This window comes from Poecile atricapillus, chromosome W, assembly GCF_030490865.1.
Source record: "Poecile atricapillus isolate bPoeAtr1 chromosome W, bPoeAtr1.hap1, whole genome shotgun sequence".
In the NCBI taxonomy this organism is placed as follows: domain Eukaryota; kingdom Metazoa; phylum Chordata; class Aves; order Passeriformes; family Paridae; genus Poecile; species Poecile atricapillus.
In genome coordinates, this window is record NC_081288.1 from 36,842,688 (window position 1) to 36,866,970 (window position 24,283).

Here is a 24,283-nt window from a genome sequence, read left to right on the forward strand (position 1 = left end):
TACCAAGCATGCTGACATCCTAGCATTGCGACCACAGCACCAGCCTTTGTCCTTCAAGTACTGGCACATGGGAAATCCCCAGACTTGGTCCTGGCATTCTGCAACAAGGAGGGAAAAAAAAAAAGGCACAGCTTTTTCACTTACAGAGTACTCAATGGATGGAGCAAGATGAACAGTAGGTAATGTAGCAGAAACACTTAACTGTTCTCACCCAGTACCAAAACTCGTGGTAGTCCTACAAAAAACATGCTTTCCCTTTAACAGATGTTTTTGGTTTATGCTGAATTTCTGATAATTTCACATTTACCAAAACAAATTTAAGTGAGTGTCCTTTGCATAAATCCACTGAAAAAACAGCCAAAGGGACAAGAGAAAAGTCTGCAAATACTCAGGGTAACCTACACTACTCCACGAATCACAAGATGTAGGCCAAGCAGTCATTCCATGCAGAAGAGCTTCATTACCACTTCTCATTGTCTCCTTATTCTATCCCAAATGTCTTTCAGACATCACACAGAACAATGTGTATTTGTTTATTCTAGTTTTGAAAGACCATTCTGCTGTGAGGCAGAATGTTTGTTTTCCAGAAAAGAGCAGCTGCAAAGGCTCTTGCTCTTTCTTCAAAACACCAAGAAGCATTTGCATCACAATCTGTGCTCAGTTTCAGTATCATTTGTATTTTGAATAACAAGAAAATTATTCATGTTTAACACTAGTGCAAATATTGGAAAACTGAAGCACAGAGATTACTTTATAGATGTTCTTAATACTCAGTTCTAAATGTACACAAACTCTAAATGTTTAGAGCCTTCATTAACACATTGTCAGCTGATTTTTTAGAATGGTGAATAAGAATCACTGCTTTCTTTAAAAGAACCCACAATTTGGCTGAGATCCTGGCTTTTTAGCACAGGAAGGTGACTGGGGCATATTTCAGAATAAATCATGTAATGGGGTTAAAAAGAGGGGACAGCAGAAAATTTACCAACAATTGGAGATACATACATGGAAGCTGAATTCATTCTATAAAAGTTAGGCAAAGAAAAAGAAAAAAAACTATAAAGAACTAACCCCAAAACTTATGACAGCCTTTGCCTTTTTGGAAGAAATGCCCAGTCTCAGCTGACCACTAGAGAATTACAGCAAGCAAACAAGAATCCTGTGCAGGCAACCTCACACTTTGCTCTCCTTTTAGCCCTGAGGAACACCAGAGGTTCTTAGGGGTTGAATACTGGTTTGAGAACTGTGATTTAAGAATAGGATTTTAATTATGGATTGCAAGCAGAAAGAGAAAGAAAATTCTTTAGAAATAAAGATGAAATTTGATCAAACAGATTGCAATTGGTTTCAGCACTAGGAATGTACCAAGAATTTGTAAGTGCCTCATGACAAGCTCTAAAATATTAATTAACTTCAAGTCTAATTATGAAGTACATGGAATACATGAATATTTCTACTGCAGGGATGGCAGTAAGAAGTTATTAAATATATTTACTTTGCAAAGAAAACAATGACTGACTGTCACCCTGAAAACTCAGCTTTTTGAGCTTGTTGACATAGTTTCTAAAGACTTTCCCAGGACAGTAACTGTAAACATAGATATGTGTACATTCTTTCTGTTACACGTCTTTTGATGGACATCTCTCATGGCCAGTGCAGTGAGAAAGTGTTATCCTGACCATCCAATCCCTGGCTGTGGTCAGAAACCTATAAATTCTGAGAGAAGAAATAAAGTTTCTCTTTCCTTTCATCACACCTTGAGCTGTGTCTGTGTGACTCATTTTGTGTCCAACAGTGACAACTGACATGGTTCCTATTGTATGATTATCACTAATATGTCTTTCTAATATGTATGTTAAAATATTTCAAAATAAACATTTGCAAACTGATTTAGAAAGATGAAATACTTGATCTTTTCAAGCAAATCCCTTCTAATTTATGCCCTGTCCTCCAGGCAAACTAATCATTCATTCAAGTTGAAGATACTAGCCTGTCAGCTACAATCTCAATATCAGTGCACAGTACTCATGCATAATTCTGATAATCTTTGAAAAAGATTATCACTCAAAGCACCATCTTCATTTAAATTATTGAAACTGTAAAGCAGGAGAAAAAGGGAAATTAATACTTTAAGTTGGAAAGAATTTTTTGTATATATCAAAAGTTGACCACACATCTACAATATTGCTTTAAATTCTATTTATTATTTCACATTCGGTGTGCTCTCAAGTACACTTTTAAAAATTTTAGGATTAATGTATTGCTACAAAGTTCATATATTTGCAAGCTACATTTTAAAAAACTAGAAATTATTTTAATGCCTCCAACTACTTCAGATACACTTAATATTATATAGCTCACTAAATACCTTATTGTGCCTCTAACAACACAACAGCTGTTCTACACTGTATAAATCTCAAAAAATATTCAAGAAACATTTTAAGTACATTTTAAGTACTCCATGGAACATTTCACAGGAAACAGCTCAAGTGTTCAACAGCACATGAAGCAATCACGTTATAATTAAGTACAGAGTAGCCAATCAGACAGAATTCCTTCTATGAGCAGTTAACAAAATAGGGAATTTTAGGTAATCATTCAATGAGCAGAACTGAAGTTAAGCTGGTGTTTAATATCAGAAGATATTAGTTAAATAGCAAGGACTTTACCTCTAAGCTAACTTCTAAGAAAGACTAAATCACGCATTTAATAAAATGCTGCAAATAATGCAACTAAACATCAGCATTTTTTAAATTGATATGGTATTTATAAAAAAATAATATAAGGTAATAAAAGTAAGATAAAGGTAAAATCCTTTTCACATTTGCTAACTCTGTGCACAAATGATGACAAAGAAGTTCAAGAGAATGGGATGAACTTCCCCAATACCTTTAATATTAGGCTGTCCATAGATTCCCATCCCTAAGAATATTACAATTTTTAGTATGCTAATATTCAAATTTTACTTCACAAAGCTTTACAGTAAAATATTGTCATTATAAAACAACGAGACCAACAAGCTTTAACATTACTGGGAAAATAACTGACTTAAGTTATTATATTAACTGACTTGAGTTCCATGGGATGAGCCAGATCAGAAAGGTGTGGAGGCAGCAAAGCTGGTGCCGCATCGTATTCCTCTTGGCATGCCTTTTCCAGCCCTGGTGTCCCTGGAGCTGCAGGCTTTGTGGGAATCTCTGAACCCCAACCCTAAACCTAATGGCTGCTTTTGGCTGATTATGTAATTCAATGGATTGAAATGGCATTTTTCTTTATGAGATTTTTCAGTGGGAATTAATCTATTACCCTCCTCATTTTTTTTCACATACACCCTACTTTGTCTCTTTGTATATATTGTGAATTTCATCAAAGTAGTACTAAAACACAAACATCTTTTTTCAGGTCCTCCATACCCTCTATCTTCCACAACACTGTAGATTTTTAGTCTACTTCTGTTATTCAAAATGAAATAGATAACCACTAAACTGCCTTTTTCCTTCATGGGGTAGACTAAATCTTCCTTGGCCATGTAATTCACTGTTCCTTGAATTTGTATTTTTCAAAAAAAGTCCCCTGACTAAGCAGGATTTTGCTGGGGAAAGCAAGGGGCAGTGGGGAAGAAAAATGTTCTCTAATTGCAGGAAACAGAATCAGCTGCCACCAAAATAATTTCCAAAACCCAAACCTAGAGTATGTTTTAAGTATGTGCATTAAAACTTTGGCATTCTCAATTCTAACCTTATACTTTGTACACATGAGAAAAATACAAATGTAAGATGGTTTCAGGTTTTAATATATTCTTGCTACATTTATTAATGAAAAGTACCATAATAACTTCAATAGGTAATACTTTCATTTAACATCTGTAAAGCTTACCTTTTTAGTATTTTTTCAAGTTTCATATTTTCTTCGGAATCAATTTTTATAAAAAACATCTGGGATTTAGTGACTAGTTAGCTGTGTCACAAATACATAGAAAGGTTCCCTATGCAGCAATATCTAAAGATGCCTTGGGAAGGAAATTAAGTTTTTTGATCTGTTGCTTGGAAGTGTTTTCCTGTGTTGCCATGGTATCAGTGGTAGCTATTTTAAGATATTGGCTGTGGAATATTTTTGAAAATATAACTAGGCTACACATAAATCATCTGTACTCTAATACCCTGAAACAGTGAGTAATCTTTCATATTTGACTGGGATGGAGTGATACAAAGCCATTATGCTTGTGTAAGTAATCCTTTAGAAAATTCAGTTTCAGAGTATTTGTCCTCCAAATCCACCTTACTCAAGGCTTTGCCAAGTTTCACAAGTCTGATAAAATTCTGTCTGTGAATTTTGACTACCCTTTGCAACTCTTCTGATTCCCTTTATTATGTTCAGTAGCTTTTAATAGTCAAAGTTTATTTTACAAAAGCTTTGCTGACTTCTTCCAGAGTGCCTTATTGAGAAGCTACTTTCCACAGCTTCCTGTAGAGCTCTAGAACTCCTCTACCCAGCAGTGACCTGACTTTGGCAATGCTTACACAACCTGGAGTTTATGTTTTGTATTACTAAAGCCAACCTCAAAAAGAGCTTCTATCAGATAGCTATCACTGAAAGTATCTATACAACTACACCTATCTCTTATTTGAAATTACAGAATCAAAGATTATGTTGAATTGGAAGGGATCCAATGGATCACCAAGATCACCTTGTAGCCCTGCAGAGCACCATCCTCAAGGATCACACCATGTTCCTGAGAGCATTGCCCAAACACTTCTTGAACTCTGTCAGGCTTAGTGCTGTGACCACATGTGCTGAGGACTGCACATGATCCAAAGGGTTAGAACTTCCCCCCGCCCCGGCAGGGGAGGTACCTGGGCTTTCCCACCTGATCCTGAGCATATATTAACCCTTGAAGAGTTTGTTTCACGGCTTCCCCCAGCCCTGATGGATCAAGACTGCGACCATCACTTTAACTAATGGACATCTGAAATGCAAAGTGCTCCTGAAGTGCAAAAATAATGTGTAGTGATACTTTTCCTCTCCATTAGCTACTCTTCTAATTTCTTTCTCTTCCTTATCGATTTTCTTCAGTGATATTTTCATGCTTTTATAATGTCATATTGTTATAGATAATAACCAAAATGGCTACATTTCCATTGCAACCGAATTGCTCTAAAATATATATACCACCACACACAAACACATATTAATATATATATATATATATATATATATATATATATATATATACACATGCACCTATCATTCTTTTCACTCTAATCTGCCCCAAGGGATATATTAAAAAGAACCTCAGTAACCCTGTCTCTGGTGAATCTTAACAGCAGCTCCAGAGCAAAAGAAACATTCGTGTATTTTTCCCTCAAAACAGAGGATATAATACTGAAGAATTTCATTGGTTTCTAGACTGGTACTGATATATTTGGTGGTAAGGAAGATGGAAAGCAGAGAATTAGAACACAGAAACTCAAATTCCTTTTCAAGGAAAGTAAAATATTTTTTAAAAATATGTTAAGTTTTCAGTTCTTCTCTGTTAATAGATAACCATAGACCAGCTGGTACACTGCCCCAAAAATGTGTTAGCTGAATGCAAGATAAAACAGCTCCCAAGAATCCTAAGAATATCTCCTGAACAGAGGCACAGAGTCTGTTTTAACCTAAAAATCATCAGCAAACTGATTTTTTCCCCAGAAAAACTGACATAATGGTTCACTATGTAAATAGGTTTATGTAAAATGTCTCTAATAAATAGTAAAATCCTTTCTACTCTGATGTAATTGACTACCCAATGCAGTAACAGAAAAGAAAACCCCCAAAGGAATCAATTATATTAATGGCTACATATATTTTATCCATACAAGAATCTCTACATAAACAGGCAATTCTCCTTAGGGAGACCCAAAGCAAAACTACTTAGAATTTTTCAAGAGCTGTCATATTATTCCTTATTAACTGATACTTAGAATTTCATACTGCTTATAAGCAGTGAAATTTAAAGACAGGTGTTAAAAGACATTGGCTTCAACTTTTTAAAATTGAGTTGAAATTTAACATTACACAGCACCTCTTGGTTGTTTTAGTTACTAATAAATCAAAGCAAAGGCTTTCATGATCTTAACAGTTCAAAATTATTCCCAGCATAATTGGAAATGTGGTCCCATTACCAAAATTCCAAGATGAATTGTTTATTTATAGACACATAGAAGGATACTGTATACTGATTGCATTATTATTCAAGATTCTGACTGTTGACACCTACTTTCATCAGAAATGCTTCCAAAGAATTCACAGCAGGTCCAACAGCAAACTCAATCAGCCAATCTTGTAATATATGTACTATTTTTAGAGTACGTGAGAAATGTAATGCATTATTCCCTGAAGTAATCTCAGAAACAAAAACCAAACCCAAACTTGTGATAGCCAAAGTAATTCAGTAGCCCAAAAAAAACCAAATAGTAACATTTTGTTGATACTGGTAAATTTTATTCCTATGAATATCAGTTGATTCCAGTTAATATTAAGTGAAAGAGTAATTTTCACTTGACTTGGTATTAAATCTTAAGTGCCAAAGAACATGCTCTCCAGCCATACCAAGCTCTGAAACCAGAAGTCCATCGCAGCTCCTGCTTGAGGTGGCTCCTCTGCTTCAACTGTGCTTGTGAGAACAACACTCTGAGTTTACATTAAAGAAACACCAAAGATGGAAAATGTGCTACTTTGGGGACAAGAGCTTTGAGGTGGACTTGCCACAACCTTGACTTTAAGGGTGCATACCTCAGGAAAATAAAAAAGCTTTTATAGAGGACAAATAACATTTTTAAAACAGACTTCGAAAAACTTCGAGGCTATTTAGTCAAGATAAAATGACTGTAGAATGCTTTAGAACAGAACTTCCCACCGTGTCCTTGCAGCCAAGTCCTTACTTACTAGACTGATTTCAAATGAGTAAGTCATTTCCTGTGTTGGAGCAAATTCTGCCCAATTCTCTTTGCTTCTTAGGAAGATCTATCCATCACTGCAGAGATGTAGCTCTAAACTTGCTTCCTAATATTCAAATTGGTCTCTCCGTCTAAAGCATGTACATGTCTCTGCAATCTCTGATTGGTGCCTAGAGTAGCCAGTAGCTTTCCTGAGTTCAGAGCCTGGGCAAATGAAGGACTATCTGCAGTAGAGATTATATTGGCTGAAGTACCACACAAGCCAACTGGAAATACACAACTGCACGTGGCCAGATGGGACGCATTTCAGGATCACATAACTCACTGGTGTCCCATGAAGACCATACTCTATCATCTTCGACAGGTCATGTCCATCCTGATTATAGGAAACAGGTGAAAATCACACTCATCTTCACCTGAATAAGCTCACTCTCAACAAGTTTATGGAGCACATTTTCCTGGAAACCATGCCCAGGCCCATGAAGAACGAGAAGAAAGTTGACACTAGCGGGCAGGAATTCATCAGGCACTGACAAACTATTACCCTCTGTGATATAGTGTCTGGCTCCATGAACTAGGGAACAGAAGAGTCATAGTTTATCTTGATTATATGAAGTCATTCAGCAAGCTTTCCTTAGCATCTTTATAGACAAAATGGAAAGATATGACTCAGATGGGTGGACTCTAAAATAGGCAGAAAATTGATAGCAATCTGAAGTTAGACAGTGAACCCTGCAGATTAAGGGATGTGATTATTCTCCCTTTTTAGCACTTATGAGAGTATCTGGAGTGCTTCTTTGGGCTCTTTAGCCCACCATAATGACTGAAATTAACTTAGTGGTGGCAAGAGCACTAAAGGGCTGCAGAGAAGGTCAAGAAAGGATCTAACTGCTGTTTTCAACAAAGGAAAGAGAACAAAAAAAGATTAAGCTAGACTATTCTTGGCAGTGCAAAATGAAAAAGACAATAGATAATGCACAATAGCTGCAAATTCTGAATAGATATGAGGGAAAGAACTTCATGGTGACAGCAAACATTGAAGTGGGCTACTGAATCACTGCCCTTGGAGAAATTCAAAACATGAATGGACAAGGCCCTGAATGAAATTATCTAAGTTGGCCCCGCCTTGTGCCATGATCTGGTCCAGATGGCCTCCAGAAGTTACTTGCTACTTAAATGCTATAATTTGGCCCATTCTGGAAGCAATATTAAAATCCACTTCCTTCCAACAGCTGCAAGAGGAGTTTGTTTACTGCTTGCAGAAGTAAATTGTTGGATCAATACCATCTGATTAGTTACAGAGTCTCCTAGAATCCTCTAGAATGCTCTGTCAGTTTGAAGTCCATGTATAGGAAATGCAGACACAAGATACAGTCTGAATTCTTTCCCATTTGAAGAGATCTAAGCTCTGAGATACTGTCAGTCCTTGTTCTCTTAGCCTTCCTCTGCACCTTTAAGAACAAGCCATTTGGTAGATGACTTAGTAGGGGAATACAACAGCATTATACATTTTAGAATATGCACTCTCATAGTAATAGTAAAAAAAAAATAATTTTGAGCATTACTAGGACAATATATGTATTCTTTCCCAAAAAAAGAATACTGCAATTTCCTTTTGTTCTGTCCAAACATTATTCTCTCCTTTGAGAATAATTTTGTCCTTCAAGCAGAGTAAAATCAAACAGCTAGAAATTCCAACATGTAGTCTGACTTCATTTCCATACTGCTATGAAACTGCAGTGTCTCTTCTAACCATGCACATATATCTGTTTGTTTAAGCTTTGAAAAGGTTATCATGCCTGATCCTTCGGTGGTGTCTGAGTTTATGCACTGGTCTGCAAAAAGTAATCCTATATAGCTAGAGCAGCAAGCTGTGTCCTCTTTGTAATAGTAAGAAAGAACCAAATATTTCAGACACACAGACTTAATGACAAGTACCTGAAAAGTTCTTAATTTCTCAAAACTCAGATGTAAAAGTAATTGTATGTCTTTTCTCTAACTGCATTTCTGAAGCACAGAAATTTCAATTGTATTTTGCTTTTGGAGTGAGCTGAAGTATTTTGAAATTACTAAGACTAATACACTGAAAAAACTCTTAAAATAGCTGCAGAGCAAATTAAAAACAACATGAAAAGCAAGAGCTAGCATGTGTCATGGCCAGTGTGGAGCTGTGCCGTAACTGCCTAAGCAGCTAACTCATAAAGAGCAATACCTGGTAAATGAAACCGCCCCTCCATTTATAGCAAAATTTGACTATATTCTGAATCCACAAATAATTTTCAGGTTATCTCTCCAAGAAAAACTCTTACATATGTATTGTTTCATGATGGGCCAAACAGGCAAAGACCAGCACAGCACCCAAATGAGTGGTTTTTTGAGTATTACCTGACATTACAAAAACTTAATTCTGCTCATCATTGTATACGTACAACTTAACAAAAAAGGATGTTGCACGCAGACAGATGAGGACAAAATCTGGTACAAAATATTTCAAAAGGATGGAAACATACTGGAATAAAAGAGCCTATACATTTATGAGTGAATTAATGGAACAAAACCAGCTGTAAACCACATAAAACATTACGCACTAATGTCCCTAATCTCAGTAAAAATATTAGGATTATTGGCATAACAGAAAGGCAACAGTGCATCTGGGAGTGAATGATCCTCATAAAGTAATTAAAACCAGTACTAAATAAGCCACTGGAAAGGAACAAACACAAGGAAATTATTAATTAAAAGGTATAATACTCTCAACATGCAAACTGGCAGCCACGAGCTAAGCTCAGAAGAATTACCTTCTTGGTTTTCAAACTGTTCTGACAACAGATGGTAGCAGCAGCCCACACTGCAAACGGCTTTGATTTCAGGCTTGGCAGTAAAAATTCGTAGTGTATTTGCAGCAAGATCTCCGCATGTATGTAGACCCACCACCATACAGTCCTGAGAAGGAAAAGAAAAAAAAAAATCAACAATAAATTCATCTCTTTCATCAACTGAAATAGCATACTTCTGCTACCTGGTTAAAAACCATTATTGGGCCAGAATATTCATTTACACCAGAGATAGCACTCTGTGTACACTCAGCAAACGTACACACGAAAATGGCAATCTAAAGACAATGGACAATCTAAAACGAGTAAATATTTAGAGTAAAATAACCTCCAGGTCTGTTATGATGTCACTGAGTTCTGTTTCTGCAGTGATGCAAGAGGTCAATGGAAAATACAGGTTCGATTCACTTGATTTTCTTGCTTTACTCTTGAGAGATGTCATTTTCCTTTGTACTTTTTCCTCTTCACAGAGCTCCCCACAGTTATAACAAGATGAAGAAAAATCTTCTACAGCATCAGCAGGAAGAACATTTAGAACAGCAAGAACCTCTTCAGAAAGTTTGGTCTCATGAGATTGTGCCCCAGTCACTAAATCAGCTTCAGTTTCTGTGTTGGTTTCAGGTGTAGCCATTTCTGTGAAACCAAAAGAAGGAACTAAATCTTGGTTAATCACTTGGTCCTGATTTTGAAGACTGTTGGCATTATTTAAGAGCTCTTCATTGATTGTTTTACAGTTAATTTCACTTTCCATTGGCCTGTTGTTTGACTTTTCCAAACTCTGGCTTTTGAGGTTTTCCCTTCCTCGACTCTGATATGCTCTCCAGTGTTTCTTCAATTTTTTATTTCTTTCATGAGCACCATTTGTGTTGGAGCTTGAGGAGTCAATTCCATAAACTTTTAAGTTATATTGCATGGACAAAAATGAACTCAGGTAGCCTTTTCCAGAACCTATATCAATCACCTAGATAATGGAGAAAAAATAAAGGAAAAGAAAGTTTGCTGCATTAATAAGAAACAAGGCACACTTCAAATGCAAAATCATTCCCTAAAAATTTAAGCATGGATTGAACAGCTACCTTATTAGTACCATACTTCTCAACGCACTTAGCTCTTTTGCTTTGTTGGTCCATCTTCTGACTTTAAAACACAGAATTAAGTCTTAACTGATGTACTCCAGAAAACAGAGACTACAATGTTTATGCAATACACATGCCCTGCTTCTTGTAAAGACTTCCAGTATATTTTTTTGACACAGACCTTTCTTCTGCTAAAAAAAATAACCATAAACCAACAGCAATTCCACCTGCCCTTACTAAACTGGGTCAGAGTTAGCAAACAAACCACACACAGTATTCAGCTTTAGGCACGCAATTCCCATACTTAGGAGCCTACTGCCAATGAGTGCAGAGCAGAAAGCATCCTTAGTTTGAGTGCCTAATTTAATCCCTTTAGATTTGACCTAAAAAAGGGTGATATTGATACTCTTTTATGTCAGAATGCTTGCTTATTCTGCTTTCCCCTTCTGTGAAACAATCCATACATCTTTATTTAACATGAGGATGCTTTTCTAATAAAATAAAGGGGCTCATAAGCCACATGTACTTTGCACTGCCCGTTCTGGAGGAAGGAGTGATAGGTGACAGTTTGTCTCACAGCTGATACCATGTGCTAGTTCAGTGACTGATGTACCCCAGGAAAGAAAACCCCATACAAAGTATTAGCAGAAACAAGAGTAACCTGAGATCTTTCAGTACATAATCACAGCTTTATATAACACATGTTTTAACATGTAATAAATACATATATAATAAATACATAACATAATAGTTGTGAGAATTGGCAGAGTGACACTTCTCTAAGGAAAGAAAGTTACAATGTTCACTTCTGTCCAGGTACTGACCAAATATTATATTGATTAGATATAATGACTTCTTTGCAGAAGCTCCTGGAAGTGTTTGATTTAAGAACATCTATGTTTTATTCTTGGTCTGTCACATGTTCATAAGAAAGCTTACACTGATACTGCTAAACCCAAATTGCGGCATACACTACATTGATGCATCTCCAACTCAACTGCACAGTATTTTACCAGGTAAAAATATTCAATGCAGCAATATTCTTACTCAATGAGAAAGATTTATTCATTATCTTAATAAAAAGATTTGGACAGCCATGGAATTAGAAATAAAAATTTGAGCCAATGTCACCAAAGACTATGAAAAACACAGGAGAATACATAATATTAGGTAAAAACTGTTTACTCAAACATGGCTTTCTCATTGTAGTCATCATGTGATATTGATGAATATTTGCAATCTAGACAATCTACCACCATAAATTCTTTTGAAATAAATCTGTACAGCAATGAATTTAGGGAAATGAAATTTATATAACCTAAGCATACTTTTTAAAATGCCATTTATTTGCCACATTAATCACTAATATCCTGCTCTACTCAGCCCTAGTGAGGCCACAAGTGGAATGCTATGTCCAGTTCTGGGCAGCTCAGCACAGGAGCGACACGGAGCTCCTAGAGCACGTCAAGCACAGGGCAACAAAGACCATGAAGAGACTGGAGCACCTCTCTTATTAGGAAAGGCTGAGGGAGCTGGGCCTGTTCAGCCTTGATAGGAGACAACTGAGAGTAAAAGCAGCTGAAGGGAGGGTGTTAAGAGGATTTCTCCAGGCTCTTGGTGCTGCCAAGCAGCAGGACAAGAGGCAACAGCTGGAAACTGATGCACAGGCAGTTCCATCTAAATATGAGGAAGAACTTCTTTATTGAGCACGTGACTGTGCACTGGAACAGGGTGCCCAGAGAGGTTATGGAGATATTAAGGAATAATCTGGATGCAATCCTGTGCCTTGTGCTTTGGGATGAATCTGCTGAGCAGGGAGGTTGGACCCACTGTGATCACTTCCAACCTGATCCTTTCTGTGATTCTGTCATTAGGAATAATTTTACCCACTCTTTTATTTAGCAGACATTACAATTATGTAGAATGTGCACTCCTCCTCTTGTTCAAGTTCTGATTTTTTTCAGTAAAAAGCAGCACTTGGACACAAGAGAGGGGTAGTGAATTCTTCCTATGACCCCTGGTGGTTATGGAGACCAGCTGCAGTTTGTGAAAAGTTTCTCAAGTAAATAGAAAACAGTAATACATTGTTAAATTAGCAGGGGGAGAACAGTTTAAAAGCAAAAGGAAAATTGACTAAAAATAGCAAGCAATGTTCTTGCACGAAACAAATAAGCTGCATTCAATTATTCCCTGCTTTACCTTCCATTGATTACATAGGGAAAGGTAATAAGCAATCCATAGCCTATCTGTCAAGCATGAACTTTTAAAATGAAATTTCCATGATATAATAAACTCCAAAGGTCTTGTCCAGAGAGAGTTGGGTCCTATGTTTAAACACAGTTTCTGGCACAATCAAGCATTCCAACATTTCCCAGCATCAATTCACAAATGTAATGGATGCTGTATGCAGAATTATATCATCTTTACATTACACACTCCAAGTTTTGCTGCACATGCTGCAATTTGCAAGGAATACTTTGACCAATACATTAAATAAAACAAATGTGCACTTAAGCAAAGAGGAATCAACACTGGCTTATTTTCAGAGTTTAATCAAGAACTTCTTTAAAATACAAGTTCCACTTGTATGATAGGAATGGTGCTTAAAAGGGTCAGCAAACTACTGAAAGAAAAAAGCCCTCTATTTATTTTGAATTACTACTTAAATTCAAATCATTAACCCAGAAGTGATTATAGTGGTAATAAAATTTTTGCTTTTTATTCTTATTTTACTATTTACTATTGCACATTAAAAAATACCAAAAGAGAACAATATCTTCTACCACCCATTATATACAGCGTGGGTATGGAGGTGAAACGGAGGGCATTTTTCAAGCTGCCAGTGATCTGTAATATCTGAAACAAACACCCTGAGGACATGTGTTGTTGTAAAACATGTGTTTCATTTTCATAACTCTAGATTTTTTAATTAAATGCTACATATATTTTGTTTTGCAAGAAGAATGGAAAAAAATCAATTAGGGAAAAACTCCTAAAATTTATAATTGCTACTTTTTTTTTCAGTTGAAAGAAAACAAAAATAAAAGGAGTTGCTTTTTAAAGACTAAGAAGGAGGCTTTCCTTTTTTTTATTTTCCAAAGTAAAAGGAAAGCTCTTTTCATATATTAGGGATTTGTAACTTTGCACAAATAAATATTGCTATAGTGTATGACTAAAATGGAAAAAAGTTAATATAGTGCATTCAGTATTTCATATACTGAAATATATAATAATATACCGCATTAATATTTTTCATTAAATGTTAGAATTTTTTTAAAAGTAAACAGATAATAATCCCATGTATAAACATAATCCAAGTTACCTGATAAAAGTGTGCAATTACTAGATGAAATTGTAATGAGATGAATATATATATTGTATATATGCAGCATATTGACAGACACTTAATAAAGATTGGTTTGAGATTTTATTAGTAACCAGCTACATTGAAACTTCAGTTAAGTTATCAAGATGGCATTACTTTTTCAGTTTCTGAACAGGGTTTTTGCTTTCCTTTCATTCCTGAATCCCACAGGAACTATTTAAATCTAAACAAAAATGCTATATGAAACACCACTTTCCAGCAAATACAGAGACCACTTACTATTGCAATGTAAGCAAACTATACTCTCCTACAGCTTTTTCAGTACATGTAAGTCTTCAATACTTAACTAATATTTGCCTGAAACAAAAGCTAAACAAGGCAAAAAAAACATGCTCATGACAGAATAGCAGACTTTCACAAATGTGCTGCTAGTGTATTTCTGTTCTCTGCAGAGCACACCCACTTTAGGGCTGTGGAGGTCTCTGTCACTGTGGCTGGCTCTTACAGGGCTGCTGGAGACACTGCCTCCCACCGCTGTAAGCGATCACAAATGCTCACAAACTGAATGTGTCTCACCCTGGGATGTTTGGCCTTAATGGAAGCTCTCTATTTACTTGACAATCCCAGTTGTAAGTACACTACCTAAAACTTTGTCTTCATCAGCTGTTCCTCACAAAACAGATGGTCAGGACTGAGGATTTTGATCTCTGTGTCCAAGGTGCCAACGGCCTGACCCAAATCTAGCAAGAGTATGGCATCATTTACGTATCTAAATTAAACTCAGTCTGAGCCAAATAACCTCCCAACCAAAGTTCAGCTTCAGCAGTTCGGAGCTGAATCCAAGTTTTAGGGCTTTCCCTGTGGTGGGAGCAACAACAGCAACTTGGGATGCTGCAGGTACATTACTTTTAAACTATACTCATACATATTTACTTATAAAAAAGAATACTCAGAGAAAATACCCTCACCATAAAATCTGGACAGGTACCTTATTAACTTTTGTTTTTAAACAAATATAGTTTGTTCTCCACAAAATCTTTGTGGGAATAAATATTAGCCTGGAGGAAGTCTCCATTCACAGTTACAGCCCCTTGCATGGAAAGCAAGTGCAGCTCAGATGTAGAAGGGAATCAAATGTGCATCGAGAGCCCCATGTCACCTCTAGTTCAAACCAAGGATGAAGTTACATTGGCCAGTTACCAGCATTAGAGAGATTAAAATGAATTAACGAACTCAGCTCACCCAGATACTGAGAAATTTAGCCTTACCACAACACAGGCCTATGGTATGGAATCTAACATAAGGTTTATCACTGAAAAACCTTACAAAAAAAGCGTATGTATGTAAACTGAGGAAATGGTATTGCTATGGCATGGTATTGGTGTATTTTGTCTAACAGAATGTGAAACACACTATTCAAAAAAGTCAAGTATTGCTTGTGTTTTGTCAACAGATCCATAAATAAACCTCTACAAGGTTTTACTGAAACGGTGATGTAGCACACTGTACAATCACAATTATATGTGTATAAAAAAAAGTTTTAAGTTGCTATCAAATTTGAGAAAGGAATCCTGCAATTCTTCACTACCCAAAGACAGACCTGTTATCTGATGTATGAAACACCCAACTCATGCAGTAATTGCTAGGTGATAATGGTGTTGGGTGTCCAGGCCTCATACATGTTCTACCAAGTGTATTTCATACACACTCTTACATAAATTTCTGCCTAATTTGCTCTCTCTTCAAACTAAAAACATCATAACTAAATTTCTAATTTACAGATCTCAATCCATGTTTAATAAAGGTGAACAGTATTAAACAACAGGAAATAATTTAAATCTTATGTCAGAATAAGAGGAGCTTTCAAACCTTCTCATGATATTCTGCCTTGGTCTCTACGTGACACCCCTGTGTGCATGACACAAGGCAGCTCTCCCTCCTACTGACATGTGCAAAACTGCCAGCAACAGAATACTGACAAACAAGGCAGTACCAGTCCAAAAAGCAGAACAGTTTTTAGCTGCTCAACACATAGAGGATGATCATAACTTTTTAAAATTACTCATGAGTGATTATGAGTCACTGAAAGGCAGCTCCTTTGGAACAATACATTAGTAAACAAAATTGTCCTTCAGTTTGGCCCCAAGAGCTCTTCTTTAGCTCCAGTTATGGACAGGAAAAATAAGAACAGCAGTGACAGAATATCAAAGTGATGCATCAAGGAGAATAACTCAGGAAGTACCTGGTAACACACAGCAAGAAATGCTTTCTTACCTGCTTTATCCCACAATAATTTGCTATGCTGTCTACCAGCTCTGACATGACCTTCACTTCATGTGATTTCTTATTATTCATAAACTCATCTGGTTTGATACCTGTATTAGATTAGGAAAATAAATACACATTAACACAACATGTAATAATAAGGATTTGTGATTAATCAGGAAAAAAAAAGCTAATACTGTTCATATATTTCCAGGATAATAATTTTTAATTAAAAACTCACTAAATCACTAGTAAAGGAGTAAACTTCTGGATTATGGATGAATTAGCAACATTCAACACTCTACAAAACTCAGTTTTTTAAGATGTAGCATATTTAATACCTGACCATATATCAGACAATAGCTACAACTATAAAACTGTACTATTTCTTCCTTTACATTGGAAAATATTTATTTAGTCTCATTTATCACATCTACCTTTTCATAAATGAAATTAAAAGGCTGGGACAATAAGCAATCGCATTGTACAGCTTGTTAATGCTGCGGATTTGCTGTCAATATCAAGAGGGAGATACACTATTTCTACTAAAAAGTTATGAGCAGTACTGGGAAAATTCAGAGGAAGATGAACTTTTCTTTATTTACCCTGTGGATTAGTTATAGGACTGTTACACCTTAATGGCAGAAAATCCCTCATTTCAGTGTTGCTGGAGAATGTGTTAATGAGATGGAGTCAACCTGCACCGTGGGTTACCTGCTTGTGCAGAACACCAAGCGCACTCACTTGCAAACCTCTGCGCCACCCAGCCAAAGCAGGAGCTCAGAAGTCTCTCATTCCCTTGGGAGCAACCTACTTATTTCTCTTAGGGGTCCAGTGCTGCAGTACACTTGGATCTAGTTAAACTGATGGTAAGACTGAGTGATGGTAGAAGAAAATGGATCATTACTAATGAGCATGCTCCTAGAAAAGAGGACTTTTCTACATGACTAGGCAGATTAATATATTTTCCCATTTTCTGCTTTATGCATTGTATGTTTTCATCTGTCCAGAAACTGATCATTAGGTAAAAACAATGTTCATTTCTTGATCAAACCATGCTGGGAGCAGAGCCAAGTGTGTTACTTATTTAAAAGAGAGTGGGGAATTGAACTGAGCTCATAAGAAACCCAGAGTTTTCTCTATTTTTCCCAAACCCCAAGGGTTCTGTCTATTTCTTGAACATCTGGGGTTCTTATAATAAACTGTTATGACAATACTTAAAATCTAATATAGACTCTATGAACTGACAAAAGGAAAAATAGACTGAAAGACTTAAACAATACAAATAGCAGAAACAAATTGTTTGTCATCTCATTGAAGAATCTCCTTAACTTTAGAATTGTAAAGATCTATACAGCATCCTAAAAAGCTCATAATTTGTAAGCACATCAGGTTAAAGAAAAACAGACAGGAAAAAAATTTAAAAGAAATAAGGTCTCTCGTTTTTGTTTATGTTAGAACATTTTTGTGTCTGGATTGGCTCATCAGAAAAAGAAGCAGAAATGGAACAAGAAGAAACAGACATTTAACTTCTTGACAGAAATAAAAGTTATTTTTTTTTCCAAAGCAGCATTGTCCCTTTGGACAATGACCACATACTGCACCTTTACTCTTTATTATGAACTCAAAACACCGAATGGAGTAATGCTAGGTGAAGTACTATGTCAGAGAGTACTTAATCCAAATTAAGTATTTCAAACATGGTAGAGATCCAGAACAATTACCTAACTTACAAAAGCTGAGGCTCCATATAGAAAAAGCATAATTTGTTTATATTTACATCTATAGTTTATTTATCACCTTAGCTTACAAAACTTTCTTAAGCATTTTTTGACTGCTTTCCCTTCTTTCTGCAGGATAATACACTGCTCATATTTCAGCTCAGGGCAAAGGATACTTTTTGAAGAAAATTATGGGTTTTAAAATAAATTTTATTTTTCCTGCTTTTTATGCAAAATTCTGATAGATTTTTACATTATTCTGGAAAAAACCCTGATATTACAAACTAATGCAAATAAATGTATCTGGAGACTGTTTTATATTGCCTAGACAGCTGAAAATTTGAATTAAAAAAATATACTAGTTTGACTGAAACTGTGTAAATTCTTTCTGCTACCACAAAATTACTTTCTTGAAACAGATAATAATACATGTACGTTTCCTTACTATGTGTACAACTGATGCAGACAGAACAAATACTAATTTCAAAAAAACATCAGAAACATAGAGAACCATCTTCCATTGTGATGAAAAAAAGATAAAGTGTGGTTTCAAATAGAGAAGTAGCTTGGATATGACAGAGTAACAGAAAGCTTTATGTTACCAATTTCAGCTGGTAATGAAATGCTGCTCATTTCCATTGGGAATCCCTAGCATGAGTACCTGTATTCCATTTGAAGAACTGCTTTAACACTGAAGTGCCATTTACAGCTACATCTTTAGTTGTGAAGCTAAGCAAATTGAGGAGAGACTTTTTATCCAGGGCTAACACAGACATTTTTAAGATCTCCTATGGCAGGGTGCAAGGGTTTTATACCCCAGCTACCTGTGGAAACTCACTTATATACCAGAAAAAAAAAGTATAAATCCGTAGTCCACACCATACAACCATCTATACAGAAGTTTGCTACGGTGATTTAACTCCATAATCCAGAGTCAGGAGCTGGACTAACCATATACTCAAAAAAACCCCTTCTGAGGCAGAGTGATATTCCAGCACATGGAATTGAAAGATGGATTCATTAGTAGCCACTGCATGGCATGATTATTACCTTGGCCATAAACACACAGCAAAGGTGGAGTACTCTCAATCCAGCCATCACTTCTGGGTGGTTACGAAGCAGAGCAGAACACCCTTCAGATTCAGAACTCCATTCTGAGTAGCTATGTCCACAACATCCTTAAAATGTTTGTGCTTCCCAATTATTCCCAGGAAGGATGGGAATATATCTACATTAAGATTGCAAAGAAGCTAGAGAACTATATAAGTATGCAAACTGTGGGAAAAGGCTCTGTTTGTCTTAGAAGAAGAAAAAGTATTAAAAATATCTGAAACATATATGGATATGGAATTACCCTGATGCATATTTTTCAGAATATAGGCAACACCATCAAAAAGCTGCCGGTTTTCTCAGACTTACATTTCTCTGGACTTGCAAGCATGCTTTAGCATGTCAGGGAACAAAGATATCTTCTGAAATACAGAAATAAGTCCAAAATATCTAAAATAGCTCAAAGTTAAAAGATCACAACTTTCATTTGGCAACTTGCACATTATGAATCCATAAGCTGGTATTTTGCATATGCCAAATGACTACCAGGAACTTCAATTAAGTTAATTTAACTGATATTTACTGCCAATCCAGCACAAAGGTTTTGAATTATAGTTCTGTTGTACACATTTGGAATGCATTTTATTTTTCCCCAAGAAGTACTGCAAAAAAAACCAAACCCAGGCCCCAGCTACCCAACCAAGTATCACTCCTGCTACACAGAACAAAATACTCAGCAATTGCATTATTCCTGATGCTCCATTCTGCATGACAAGAAGGTGAAAGACTCCTCAAAGTTTTGGCTAAGAAAGTTAACTCAAATAGAAGAAAGTAGAACTAGAAAATTACAGAAAATTAAGAGGAACATGGAGAATGAGATAAAGTAAAATTGAAAATAGCTAAAAAGCTAGTGGGAAAGAAAAACAGCATACAGCTGTCAAGGAAGAAAAAAGGGTTTGTGATGAACTAAGAGCATAAGGAAAGAAGCCAGAAAGTAGGAGGAATGCACTACAAATCATTAGGAGTATCTCAGCAATGGCATTCTAGTACCTCTAAAAAAACCTGGGGAGCCAACCATGAAAAATGGCAAAATTGGAAAGAGATTGCTGTAGAAAATGGGAGAGATGCACAACATTTGTATAATGGTGCTACCACTTAGGATAAGAAACATCAGGAGTTTTAATGCATCCCAGAGATAAAAGGCACTAGAAGGCTAAGGCAGAGAGCTGCTCAGTCTATCTCTTAAAAACTAATGAGAAATCTCAAAGACAGTGGCAAACCTAGAGAGGCTGAGGACTCCATGAATAGCCATTTCATTTGCAGTGAAAATGACAGCAGTCCAAATAAGGATCATCTGATCTAAAAATTATAATCAGGGTAAGATTCCCAGGGTCCAACTTGCTGCCAATTCAATTTCTTTAACTACAGAAAATGAAACTACTTGTTTTATCACATATAAATGGTATTAGTCCCAAAAATACAGAATTAATTAAGCTTTTTTTTCTAAGACATCAAACATTTGCCATATTTTAGGGTGATACTTCTAAGAAAAGCACGAGTAGCAACTATGATTCTTGTCAATCAGGGACAAAACAAAGAGAATTAACAAGGTATCTCAAGTAGTGATGTGCATTTTTCTTTGTCCCATCCCCTTTGGAATTGAATCCCATGATGGGTCTATAGATACCAAATGCTCAAATTTTAGCAAGAGAATCCATTTTGTAAACAAAGACAATAAAAAAAATATCCAAGAACAAATAAAAATAGAAGTGAGGCTCACGTAGGAAAAAAACCCTCAAACAAGAAACTACCCTCCAAAACCAAAACTCTCTTACAGTCCTATAGTGAATAAGCAAATGTTAAAATACAGATGTAAATATACCTGTTGCTCCTTCACTGTCTCCTTTCAGTGCTTCAAGCATATCTTCTAGTGGGGTACACACTCCAAGGTTGGGCAAAGAATAATACTTAGCAGCCAGGGCAAACAAATGTACATTGATAAGCTTCCCAGAGTTTTCACAAAATGCACCGGAAAAGATGTCATCGTCTGCACATAAAAGAAAAGGAAAAAAATTTTGTAAACAGTGCTTAACAGCTCTCTAGTACTGCTGACAGAGAACTACTGGCAATAAATACTTAGTATCAAACACAACTGGCCATTTATCTTGCTTCTCTAAGTGGGAAAACTCATTATTTTTCTTCAGCTGTATTCCCCCTTCAGAACTGAGGTCAAATTCAGCTCTTAGCTGAGCAAGTGTAAATGTGGCAAAATCTGTTGTTTCAGCAAACCTACTTTAGTATAATTGACAAGTTAATCCAGCCAACATTATCACTTCTCTTCTGTTTACAAACTTGCTCATTATGCACATCCTAGTCAGCCCTATCTGCCAATATATGCTGCTGGATTTTTTTTTTTAAGGAATGCAGCTGTTCAGTATATGAAATGTTTAGATTCACAATCACTCAATTTATGTACTTTCCAAGCTGCTTTGTCACTGATGAATACTGGGAGAATTAAATTAATTTTTATTTCCAACCAGGTGTGGGCCAAAGTTAAATTCCAATATGTATTTCATTAGATTCATGATGCAATACTTCGTTTTGGTATTACCTGGTACTGAGTTTCAAAAATGTACATTTATTTTTAAGTGAAACATATCAGTATGAATTATTTATTATTTCTAAGATTGTTTTGTATTGTCTAATTCCTCTCTATTTTACCTATTTGTGAATTCTACATAGTTTTGCTAATTATTTTTATACATTTGTAATTCTTTTCAATATTTAAAAGGCAACCAGTCCAGCAATCCAACCATTACAAAGATTTGGAAAAAGTCTTCTAGTTTGTCTTTTGTGTCATAGGTAGATTTTGAGGAAGTACATACCTAGCGCAGTAGCTTTCCTGAATCTGGCATGACAATGGATACAGCTGTTTTGATTGACCTCAGCTCTAATGCTCTCAATTTTCTGCATGACCACAATTAAGGGTCATGCATACATTACAATCCTCTGAAAACAGTCCCAAAACACGTTAATTTTCATGATATGACACTACAAAGTGACAAGCGCAGCAAACAAATTTTGTATTGAAGAAAGCAAAATATTGTCTAAGTTATGACCAGAATTAACATGGTTTTGTTGCCTGCACAGCACTTCTTACTCTACTTCTGCTACAAAATCTTAAAAGAAAGCCACTTTTCTCCATAAACAACTCCCTTGTCTGAACAAATTTTAGTTAGTGTAGCCTTCATGAAGGGTAAGACTGTAACAGGATACTAGAGATGAGAAATAAAGACTGCAGCTTTTATGGAAAAGGGGAAAAAGGGAAAGCAACTTTGCTTTCCAATGTCTCTTCTGTAAAATTTATTACAGAAAGATAAGGAAATAGATGTGCTTTCACTTTTTCAGCAGCTGACATAAAATATAATTACTGTTCTCACAAATCTCACTTAAGTGAAATACAATGCAGCAATACCCGAGTTCTAGAACGCTCCTTAGCCTGGTTACTTAGTGGAAGAACATGACAGAACTAGCAGGATCTCATACAAGATTGCTAATGCATCTCTCATGATAACAGTCCCACCAAACTTAAAATTGTTGGCCCACCTTGACAACTGAAAAAAAGGAACCAACTACATTAAGGCTTCTGAAGCCTAACTTCAAGCTACAGAATGGCAGTTGGGGTGAACTTTGTATTATTTATGAATATTAAAAATGTTAGGTTTTTTGACATGTTTCTACTCTGGATGCTCACAAGAGGAAATCTAGCATGTCTTTTAACCAGTCAGTCTCTACATTTGCAAACAAATCTTCAGAGGAAAGAAACATATGCCCCAAAGTTGGAATCACAGTACAAACAGTAATTTACAGTAAGATATGAAAATACTTAAACACAGATTTGTCTGTGCCTGTGTCCAATTTACTGCAATGATGTGATAAACAAAATACAATATGGCAAATGTCAGCTTTTTGATGTATTCAAACCAGTTTCTGAAACTAAAAAGGGATGTTACATTTTTCTGCAGCATACAAGTGAAAACAAGCGTTCCATCCTTCACATGGTCATTATAATGAAATTACTTTGAACAGGGAAGAGTAATTTCTGTTTATGTTGGGTTTCAAGATTTCTGATGGTCAGTTTCTGATTCCCTAATGTTATTGAGTTGCACTAATGCACTCAGATAAGCTATGATACTATGATAAGATATAATACTACATTCCTCTCTCTCTCCTAATTTTAATACAGGCTAGCAGTGCACTTATTTGCAAATGTAAGTAGATGTTTGCAGGTGTCTTCACTGAAAAACTTATATTCTACTATGAAGTATTTTCATCATACGACTGGATGGACAGATACTATGCAGTCAAATGAGGAAGGCATGAACCTCCAAGCATATCAGCATGCATATACCCACTCCACTACAGTGAATTGCGTTAAATAGCATATTATAAAGTCAGGAAAAAAGGGGAAAGTCTTCCATTTTTTCTTTTAATTAGCAGAAACAATCCCTGCAGAATCAAAAGAAAAAATGCCATGTTTTAAATACAGCATGAAAATTTCATACCCTTCAAAAGGCGTGCTTAGACATAAATTTTCTTTTTGTTCCAGTAACTTCTGCATCAGAATCTGTAGCACGCATTTGGAATTCAAATTATTAAATTATTTCCCAGTTTTGAAATCTACAAAACAATATTCCTCATTCTCATTCTACTCTACAGGCCACCACTTTGGTGTCTGAATCATTCCATGCACTTTCCCATAGAAACAGGTTAGAGCAGAGTAATTTTCCTCTACTGTTTTCTTTATGATGATTTCATTTAATAATTAGTTTTGTTTCAGCCTCTATTTACATTAAATTTTTATGTCCTGTTGCTCTGAACCAGTCCTGACTCTGACATTACCTGTCAAGAACATTAAGCCTGTCCTTGCTGCTTCCCAACACTTTTGCTTGCTGACCAGACCACTGTCTTGTTTCCATCTGGATCTTGAAGGTAATTCATAATCCAGTGTCTTTTCTATGCACAAATAACCTCTGTGGGATTTTTCCCAAATAACCCTTTAAAAATGAGTCTT

General features: G+C 35.9%; 1 protein-coding gene across 6 annotated transcripts in view; it reads right to left on the bottom strand.

The window, feature by feature from the left end:
• Positions 1 to 24,283, bottom strand: part of LOC131592068 (probable methyltransferase-like protein 25) — a 51,440-nt gene that overhangs the window by 25,955 nt on the left and 1,202 nt on the right. For 4 of the 6 annotated variants that reach the window (XM_058863334.1, XM_058863331.1, XM_058863332.1 and 1 more), the window contains exons 2-6: positions 21,092 to 21,256; positions 16,448 to 16,548; positions 10,101 to 10,733; positions 9,737 to 9,881; positions 4 to 98 (exon numbers count right to left, since the gene is read on the bottom strand). In XM_058863334.1, coding sequence (XP_058719317.1) covers positions 4 to 98; positions 9,737 to 9,881; positions 10,101 to 10,733; positions 16,448 to 16,548; positions 21,092 to 21,256 — 1,139 coding nt within the window. Of the gene's footprint in view, positions 1 to 3; positions 99 to 9,736; positions 9,882 to 10,100; positions 10,734 to 16,447; positions 16,549 to 21,091; positions 21,257 to 24,060; positions 24,076 to 24,111; positions 24,256 to 24,283 lie in introns of those variants that run through there. The other 2 variants (XM_058863333.1, XM_058863335.1) reach the window with 2 other exon arrangements.